Source organism: Vanacampus margaritifer, chromosome 1 (assembly GCF_051991255.1).
Source record: "Vanacampus margaritifer isolate UIUO_Vmar chromosome 1, RoL_Vmar_1.0, whole genome shotgun sequence".
Classification (NCBI taxonomy): Eukaryota; Metazoa; Chordata; class Actinopteri; order Syngnathiformes; family Syngnathidae; genus Vanacampus; species Vanacampus margaritifer.
The window spans coordinates 11,332,489-11,342,804 of NC_135432.1; the positions used below are offsets into that span (position 1 = coordinate 11,332,489).

Below are 10,316 nucleotides of genomic sequence, written 5' to 3' on the forward strand. Positions count from 1 at the left end.
CTCGAACTGAGTTGTACCAAATTGAATCAGAATCCCACTGGCTTGAACTGAAGCGAATCGTTCCAATACTGTCCTTGAATTGTATCATTCCCAACCCATGTCTCGAGATACTTATCAAATTGTCTTTTATTGGAGAGATGCACACACCAATCATTTTACTACTGAGTTTAATTATATTCGGAAAAAAAGTATATTTCTGTCTGTTTCCGTTTTTGCAGCAATTAGCATTAGAATATGCATACGTTTCATCATTATTCACAAATCTGTTTAGAACTGTGAGTAAATAAGTGAGCTTTTTTTCAACATGACCCTGGTTGATCTCTTTTACTCTGCTGTCAATTGCTGGCCGATTTTGTAATCACTATAATTTCCTCAACCGTTCTCTGCAGTTGCATCAACTCCTTCTCTGTATGCTCTAGCATAAAATAAATAAATAAAACATTTTTAAAATATATTTTTTTGCACGTATAAATACGTCTTTGGGACACTTAAAACATTTAAAATAGAACATATTTATACATTTTGGGGAGCAAATGAGTTAAAAAAAAAAACTATTTTGAAGACCCTCAACTTTAAAGAGGGGTGCACACATCTCGTTCATTGACATTAATTAAAACCTTAAACACTACCTTTTAAATTGTAAGTGAAAAGCATAATGTTGCTGTCAGGCAGAATCCTCACAGAATCCAAGTTCACTTGTTTTGGGGATGTTTTTTTTTTTTAATTTTTTTTTAACATCGCTATTGTATACCATTGCACACTAACATCAATACGCCTTCCCTGCTCACGCAAATCCCCAAGCAGACAAAATGCCTTTGATACTTAGTAAAGCAAACAACTGTGGTTTCATTATCTTCCTAAACACTTTCTTCGCAGAGCCATGATGCAATGACTAAAGCTATGACCCGACTAAGCAATGTAATAGGCGGAGATAAATTGCATTTTCGAGGCTGACGTGCTTCCTTCTGCGCCGAAACGTTACAGCATTACGTTTTTAACAAAACAGACTTACTCATATGTATCTCACCTATCTATGTTCAGTTCTCTAAAGAACATCCAGACTTTAATTTTTGACAGTAAAAGGTGTAGTATGACACTTCTTAGGCAGTTGAAGTCTTCAGGAGAGTTGTAAGCTTTGTTCTCAAGCTATTTTCAACACTTTAAATAGGTTGATAATGTGTAAAAATAAAATATGACGTGTGGACAGACTAATAGCATTGTTTTGTGGAAAAATAGGAAACTGTCCATTTTTGGACATACAGGATTTCTGCCTGACAGCGCCAATTATGACGGCGAGTGGCTAGCAGGAGAATCTGACATACAGTAGTAGTCTACAGCTTCACTCACTACTCCTTGGTGTTAAACAGCACAAACTGTTTTTTTTTGTTTACAAAATGCTGCTGAATACTAATTGATGGTCCTATCAAACCAAACAGCAAAAACATGGCTTGATTGTGATCGATAACTTCTGTTGGATGTTCTTCTCTTAGCACTGTCGTTCTTTCAAAAGTGTCACAAAAAAACTAAATGAAAATGTAAAACACACGGCAGAGTAAATGAATTAATGCTGACTAAAATTAGCTCTACTGAGGCGCACTGATTGCTCACGTGATACGATGTCATACAGTAACGTATGATGAAAACTTATTTTTTCCCCATAATGTAAATGGATGCTCCGATTGTGTCTATCTCACAGCCTCTCAACCCCCTTTCGCTTTCTCGCTATCCATAATTTTTGTCCGTGTGAGTGAACATGCAGAGTGATCCAGGGAGTTAATTACAGCGGGGACCTGTCAGGCTGGAACAAAAACCCTGCACAGACAGCATACCAGCGGCAGCAGAAAGCAGACTGGTTCAACCCAGTTGTCCCGGACTGGAGCAGCTCAACACAGCTCACACTGTACACTCCCTTTAGGGCCATTAAGTACGTGGATTAGTTTTGTCATCGTGTAATCTGCACCTCGTGCTCTCATAACAATGCTTGGACAGAAAGGCTCTGAAAAGGCCTCTTGTTTAGAAATAAAAACATATTTTTGGATTTGGTGTGGAAAAACAATCTGTGATAAGCTAAAGGTAAGAAGAGAGGAGTTTTGAGATGATTTTGGCTGGTTCTCAAGTTAACGCGTTCACTGCCGTTGACGGTTATAGACGTCAAAGTTCCATTTTAACTGGGCTGGCAGTGAATGCGCCAGGCCTGTAGTTCACACATATCAACGACATCCCCTGGTCTAGAACTGCCATCCAGACACAGAAAAAACAATTTAGGGGAAAGAGAAAATGATGGAGGGATCCCCCCCACCCCCCCTCCAGGATGGCTAGCCTGCAAGTGATGCTGGGTGGGCAACATTTGGTTCTGATCACCCAGGAACCATTTGCATTAGTTGAAGTCATCCGGTGACAGTATTGATGAATGTCTACATTTAGAAACTAAATACAACGCACTGTAGCTGAACCCAATCGACCCAAAGGGACCAGACACATTTGGTCAGCTAAAGCCTCAAGCTTGCAAACCATCAATGGGTATTCTGTCATGAATGAAAGATTAACTCCTGTGATTATTTGTTAGTCTGACACTGCAGATAGTATCAGGGGCAGAATAAATTAAATTCGGCGACAGATAGATTTGCTGAGCAAATTCAATCAATAATCCACAATGGGCTCTTAAAATTGCTATTCCAGTTTACATAGTTAGTGAAGTTGGCCTAGTGGCCTGGCGTTCTAATCTGGCATGTGGGCCAGCTCTTTTCCAGCTATCTATCTTGTTACCAAGATCTGTTGTGGCTTACAGTAATCTAATCCCAACCACCCGCCACTTCAGAATGCCAAATGCCGGATGCTTACTTGAACATTAGGGAATCAAATGCACCATAATTGGACCAATGTCTGAAGAAACAAACAAAGCTTATTTTATGAACTTGCCTTATGTTACTAATCTACATAACAATCAATGTAAACATGAAAGCAGCGAGTATCCCTCAGTATGCTGCTGACATCTGATGATAACTGTCACATTCTTCTGCAAAATAGACGTTTTAGTGCTCAAGTGTGTGAGCGCTGACGTCATCTGCAGTATCTATTTGGTGAGCGTTATAGCGCAGATCCTTTACATTTCTCTGCCATTTTACGAGGCTACTTTACGTGTAGCTTGACATGCTCAGCCAGATGTCTAATCCTCCACAACATGTTTATAAGGTCAGCCATTAACAAAAAGGCTCTTCCAAACTACAATAACATATTTAATTTGACAGCAGCATAGTTGATAGCGGTTGAATGTAGATGCAGATGCGGGACAAGGTTTTTATGCAAGTCTGACTCGCCAGGTTTGAACTCTGTGCGAACCGTGCAGACTCAAAGACAGCTCGATGTTGTGGGGGGGAGACACAATAGATGCTGAGGTGGCAATCTAACGCTCTTTTCTCCTGTTGTGCTCAACACTCAGGCGTGGTTATCGCTGAGAAAATTATTAAAACATGATCGGGGGTGAGGGGGACAGGCAGTCTTGATGTTTATGAACATAGTCAGCCACGTTTACACAAGCGTTACCTAAGGTAGCCGCTGAGGTCAAGCGTGACGGTGAGCCTCGACTTATTCTTAGCCATAATAGTGCAACAAAGAGCTGTTACGAGAGGAGGGATGGAGCGGTTGTCTCCAGCAGGACTTCCACAAAAGGACACTGAATCCATTTTGAAAGAAATGGGGGAAATCAAACATACAAAGAGTGAAATGTGGGTAGACACTCCTGTATTATTACATGATTGTCATTTCTGACCTCTTTTGTATAATGTCTCCCATGCTGGACCTTTGCTCCAGAAATGCTAAAGAATTGATGGAATTGATCAGTGGAAAGCTTGTATTTACAATGTCGTCTATTTTTAGTGAGGCCTGTTAGTGACGAGCGCTGCTGTGCATCTGCCTCTAGTCTACATATTCTGTGTGTTTTTCTGTTAGATTTTGCTTGAACACAACAAGGTAAGAAAATGTATGTAATTATCACAAGACTCTACACAAATATCTGTTATTTGAGGACTAGACCAAGGAGCTGAAATTCTTTGGATTCTGTACTTGTGGAATAAGCATTCAACAACAGTTGCTAGTGACATATCTAAGAATAGTGCAGCACGCTTTGAAAGCAGTGTTTGATGCTTTTGTATAAAAAATTGGAATAACCGCATCTTCATATCAACACTGTTATTTTTGACTTGGCATTCAGGGTACTTGTAGCCTACTGGTACTTGATAAATGAAGGGCCAAAGAAAACAAAACCTCAAGGTAGCATACAAATTGTGTCTTTCAAGTAAACGGAATAGCACCTTTTAGCACCGTTTCACAATGATTGTTGCGAGTGAATTGGATTTTTGCCACATCCTCTCGCCAGCCATGCTTCAGATGTGTGCACACAAACGTGTTGGCATAAAAGCTTAAGGTGCTACCTCGGCACTTTTGCACTGCTGGCTACTGGCATCTAGAGGTCTTCCATGTCAGTGCATGGTCATGAGAAGACAAAGATTCCCAGTTGTGAAGACGATACAACAACAAATTCTGTGTACATTGTCAGGAATAATTAAAGTTATGCAGTTACACTTACTATTGCAGTCATGTAAGACATTATAATATAATTAAGATAATATACCGGGTACCTGTTAGAATGTCAGTTCAATGCGTTTTATTTAACCTTGTGGTGCTCTGACCTTGTATTTTCTCCAGAAATGTGCACATTTTCCAACCCCTGAAAAGTGTCCTGCTGCCATTGTAAAAATCATTTATGACTCCATTCAGCCCATGAGCCTATAATGCATTCTTTGACTAGGTGCTGTATACAATTATACAATATATTGCTGGCATTGGGCCGGAATGCTTGCATCTGGAAACAACAACAAAACAAAACTGCATGTTTGTTGAGCCTTCATCAAATAATGCAAGTCATTTTCAACACTTTAGATTTGTTAATACTGATACCTAATATAGACCCACATGGAGTGGAGACTGACCAATAATATAGATTTGTAAACAAAAAAAACAAAAAGTGAAGTTGTCCAAAATTTGGATTTTTTTAGACGGACTTTATTTTTTATTTTATTGTAGTTATGGCTATAAATACAAAATTGTCCGTCTTATTTCAGTGTAAACAAACAAAAAAACAGTACAAACATTAATTGGAAAATGGGCCCATTAAAAAAGCAGCACATTTTCCCCCCCCGTAGGTATTACCGGTACACTTAATACTAAGCTTTTTTGCTTTGTCCCGCACTCACTGATAACACTGAGATTCAGTCTGTTTTTTTTCCTCTTTAAATTTATGGTTGCAATTGTCTGGCAACTATTCCAGGGTGTGATTGCTTAATTTTAAACACAGCCACATCTCAAGTTATAGAAACCCCATCAGCTCAGTTGTTTATTTTTATTTGGTCTCTTAAAAAAAAAAAAAAGAAAAATCAGTTGCATTGTACAAACTATAGGTCACATTTATGGTGTAAAAAGTTTTTTATTGATTTATCTTTGTTTCATTTTTGTGTGTGTGTGTATATATATAAAAACTGGCATTTGAACAGAGGCGTGTAGACTTTTTTTCTGTATAGCCATTGTGTTTTGCCTTGCTATTGTATTAGTTTTAACATAAATCACAAGGTGAAGTGCCCCCCCCCCATGTCACTCAGTGATCCTGCCGGGCCCCCCCCAATTGAAGGCAATGGGGGGGGCCTATAATTATTTCCAGAAAATAAGACATAACCTGCTGGAGAAGAATCGGGGGCGGCAAATATTATAGACTGCAATTGCTCTTGTCTCACATGTTCTCTCCCCTCAGGACCGCAAACTAACCAAGGCGGAGCAGCAGCGCTTCAAGGAAGAAGCGGAAATGTTGAAGGGGCTCCAGCATCCCAACATTGTGCGCTTCTACGACTCGTGGGAGTCTGTACTCCGTGGCAAGAAGTGCATTGTCCTTGTCACTGAACTCATGACCTCGGGAACACTCAAAACGTTAGTGTGGCCTTTTATTATCTATCACTTAACACTCAGCCATTTATAGTCCTATACTAAAGGTGTCATGTTTTGTCTGGTTAAAACATTGTCATCCAAAATAAACTATTATTTAGTTTTCAATGGCCATGTCATTTAACATAAGCTACTTGATTTCCATTGTCAAACATAATCAAGTTTATTATTTTGCATGCATGTTAGAAGGAGCACACTCAAAAATATTATTTTGGAAGGAGTACACAGGGATGTGATTTTTCCGCTAATTCGCGGAATTACGCTTTTTTTTTATCTCCCCCCCAAAAAAAAAAATCCGATATTTTTTTTTTATTTTTTTAAATTTTTTTGAGTAGTTCATTGTGTATGCACATGACTCCGACAGATAACATCTTCTGCTATAACAAAGACATTTGTGGTATGCTCTAATATGAGTTACTTTTCATTTGGTCATGATACAATTATTTGTTCATGAAATTTGAACTCTTCAACATTATTTATGTGTTAACTTAGTAATCACATTAGTTAGATATGATGATATTCTCAGTGATAGTTTTTAAAAGCAAAGGCAGTCCAATGTTTTTGAATGTGACTGATTTTGAGTTGACTAAAACTGCCATTTTATATGGGATAGTTCAATATACATTGAAAATTTATGCTGTTGTTTTGTCTATTTCTTTGTCATGTGAGTGCATTGAAAGTACTTAAAAACACGGACCCTGGACCTAGCTGGGTGCCAGCGGCCCCCAGACCCCCGGCTAAATTTTCAGATAATTTCACTTTGGTCAAATCACATCCCTGAGTACATTTACATGTTTTTGAAATATTAGAGAGATATTATTGTCATTTGACTCCAAGGGTTGTTCTTTCATCTATGTCTAAGCATTCATTTTCTGTACAGTATTTGAAACCGTGTCTTTGTGCAGGTACCTGAAGCGTTTTAAGGTGATGAAGCCCAAAGTGCTGAGGAGCTGGTGTCGGCAAATCCTGAAGGGCCTTCATTTCCTACACACCAGGACCCCTCCCATCGTGCACAGGGATCTTAAATGTGACAACATCTTCATAACGGGTCCCACTGGTTCCGTAAAAATAGGTGATCTGGGACTCGCCACCCTCATGAGGACTTCTTTTGCCAAAAGCGTCATAGGTAGGCTTCTTAAAGAGACAGCGTCCGTTTGAAATCTATGCTTGTGTGGTTGCCACATCAGCACAAGTTGAGGTCCATAAATATGAAGTGCTCACAGAGTATACTGTAGATGACTATTGACAAGCGTCTCTAAAATGTATGTGCACTTACACAAGCTCAGTGTAGTAATTGGGCATTTTAAGCAAAGGAGAGCCGATGCAGCATAATATAATGTCTGATAAGATATATATTGGCCGATATGTACTGTAAGTTAGCAGACAATTTTGGATATTGAGTCAAGTCAAATTTATTTGTATAGCCCTTAATCACAAATAAGTCTCTCTGTTTCGCCAGGCTACAGTTGACAAAGATTAGCAAGATCCCCTGATCTAAATCCCCACAACTGGTCACTGATTGGGCTCGAATAGGGATGAAGCTGTATTTGCCTGTTGTGCTTGAACAGGAACCCCAGAGTTCATGGCTCCTGAGATGTATGAGGAGCATTATGATGAGTCTGTGGATGTCTACGCTTTTGGAATGTGTATGTTGGAGATGGCGACTTCCGAATACCCCTACTCCGAATGCCAAAATGCTGCTCAGATTTATCGCAAAGTTACAAGCGTGAGTCAATTGGGCATGCGTGAAACTCACCGGGAGTTAAGTTGATCATTTTGTCATTCAAAACTATTTCCGACATGCCTTTCTGCAGGGTATAAAACCAGCCAGCTTTGATAAAGTGAATGACCCAGAGATAAAAGAGATTATTGAAGGTTGTATTCGTCAGAATAAAAGTCAGAGGTAAGCGGGTTTTCTTTTCATTAGACCCAGAAAAGTGTTTTTCTTCACATCTGTTATCCTAATCTTTCCATGCACAGGCTCTCCATCCGAGACCTCCTGAATCACGCGTTTTTTGGCGAAGACACGGGTGTCCGCGTAGAGTTGGCAGAGGAAGACACAGGCACCCAGGACTGTTTGGCTCTCAGGATTTGGGTCGAGGAGCCCAAAAAACTGAAGGGGAAACACAAGGATAACGAGGCCATCGAGTTTAGCTACGACCTGGAGAATGATAGTGCTGAGGAAGTGGCTCTCGAGATGGTGAGACACCAGACAATAGAAAAGTGGCACTTTTTTTGGTTGCTCAAAGATGGACTGCAGTCAGTTCCATGAAGCTGGTCCAACTTCGATTTAGTCAACTTTTAAAACCGTGACTGTATTTCTTCATTCGTCATCTTCACTCATCGATAGATAGTCTGCTCCTATTAAGCAGGGATGTGATTTTTCCGCTAATTCGCGGAATTACGCTTTTTTTATCTCCACCCCCCAAAAAAAAAAAAATCTGATTTTTTATTTTTATTTTTTATTTTTAAGTAGTTCATTGTGTATGCACATGACTCCGACAGATAACATCTTCTGCTATAACAAAGACATTTGTGGTATGCTCTAATATGAGTTACTTTTCATTTGGTCATGATACAATTATTTGTTCATGAAATTTGAACTCTTCAACATTATTTATGTGTTAACTTAGTAATCACATTAGTTAGATATGATGATATTCTCAGTGATAGTTTTTAAAAGCAAAGGCAGTCCAATGTTTTTGAATGTGACTGATTTTGAGTTGACTAAAACTGCCATTTTATATGGGATAGTTCAATATACATTGAAAATTTATGCTGTTGTTTTGTCTATTTCTTTGTCATGTGAGTGCATTGAAAGTACTTAAAAACACGGAAAACCCATGAGCTCCAGGGGGCTTCCCTAGCTGGGGGCCCCCAGACCCCCGGCTAAATTTTCAGATAATTTCACTTTGGTCAAATCACATCCCTGTTTAAGATAACAGAAATGGGAGCAAAACATGAAGTAGCACCTTAGCAAAGTAAAACATGCCATATTAGATAGAAACAACAGTCACCCATCCACATGACTATTGGATTATATCCAACTATCATGAGACTGAAATTTCCACTGCTTCTGTCACTGAAACTTCTTGAGGATATTTTTTTCATTTTATAGAAACAGCATTGTAAAAAGACAAAGCACGAGGCCTCGTGAAGTGCTTTTTTGTCGTCTTTATTAAAGATAACGGCGGGTGCAGTGAGCCAGCAGCTCACAACAGTGGAATCCACAGCACAGGGCTATTCAGCCGCACTGATTGCTGGGGTGATATGATGACATCCGATGTGATGACAACACAGGAACTCCAAAATGTTTCAACTATGCAGCAGATTTTCACCATTATTTTGGTCTAACTCTAAATGATCAATTTGTGCGCCCCAGGATTTCTTCTGGCTCTCTTCATCTTTGTCCCTCCCGCTCCGTCTTTTGTCCCAGGTAAAGTCAGGTTTCTTCCATGAGAGTGATGCCAAGGTGGTGGGAAAATCAATCCGGGACAGAGTCAATCTGATAAAGAAGTCGCGGGAGCGACGGCAGCAGCAGCTGCTCCAGCAACAACAGCAGGGATTTGAAGAAAGACGCGACTCTGCTCAAACTTCCAACACCTTCACCCATCTGTCCAGCCCGTCAGTATTGGGGGGTGGAGCAACTGGAGGAGGAGGGCTGGACTCTGACAACCTGCCTGAAGCGGACCAGCATGTTGTCAGAGGGGCAACACTATGCCTGCCAGGTAAAGTACAAACCATGATACAGTTTATTATGACTTTAAAGACATCATAAATTTATTCGAATTCTCATTTTTTTTTTACTTGTTAGGGGAAAGTCTTGGGTCTGCCAGCTGTGAATCATATGCTCATGGGCAGAGCCAGTCACACTCCCAGCCAGGGGAATCATTTGCTGTCTCCCAGACTTCTCAGCCCATCACTACATCTGTATGTATAACACACGTGATTTTGGCTTAACCATACATGATATCATTATAACAGTGTGCCCCTGTTATATCGCAGCACCGCTTATTGCGGTATGCCTCGATCGTATGTTTACAAAATGTGTTTTAATAAGTTTAACTGTTTACTGTATAGCTATTGTTTATTAATTGAATTGCTCATCTACCATTTGATTGGTCTATAGTGTACCGCCATCCTGGCTAATCCTCCGAGGCTCCCAGCCGGTGAGAGTGGAGGTGTTCCAAGTTTGCCAGTTGGCCAGAGTGTCAGTTTGTCCAACATGGGTCAAAGCAGATGCCCACATGTTGGTCAGACCTTTCTTCAGCCCACTGCCATGGTTCAACAGGTATCGCCCAGTATACCTCAGCAGTATTTTCAGG

At 40.0% G+C, this 10,316-nt stretch overlaps 1 protein-coding gene across 4 annotated transcripts in view; it reads left to right on the top strand.

Moving 5' to 3' along the window:
* wnk3 (WNK lysine deficient protein kinase 3) overlaps nt 1-10,316 on the top strand; it is a 53,061-nt gene that overhangs the window by 18,515 nt on the left and 24,230 nt on the right. For 2 of the 4 annotated variants that reach the window (XM_077572218.1, XM_077572235.1), the window contains exons 3-10: nt 5,804-5,976; nt 6,897-7,117; nt 7,560-7,717; nt 7,806-7,894; nt 7,972-8,191; nt 9,428-9,719; nt 9,806-9,921; nt 10,121-10,315. In XM_077572218.1, coding sequence (XP_077428344.1) covers nt 5,804-5,976; nt 6,897-7,117; nt 7,560-7,717; nt 7,806-7,894; nt 7,972-8,191; nt 9,428-9,719; nt 9,806-9,921; nt 10,121-10,315 — 1,464 coding nt within the window. The remainder of the gene's footprint in view (nt 1-5,803; nt 5,977-6,896; nt 7,118-7,559; nt 7,718-7,805; nt 7,895-7,971; nt 8,192-9,427; nt 9,720-9,805; nt 9,922-10,120; nt 10,316) is intronic. The other 2 variants (XM_077572225.1, XM_077572242.1) reach the window with 1 other exon arrangement.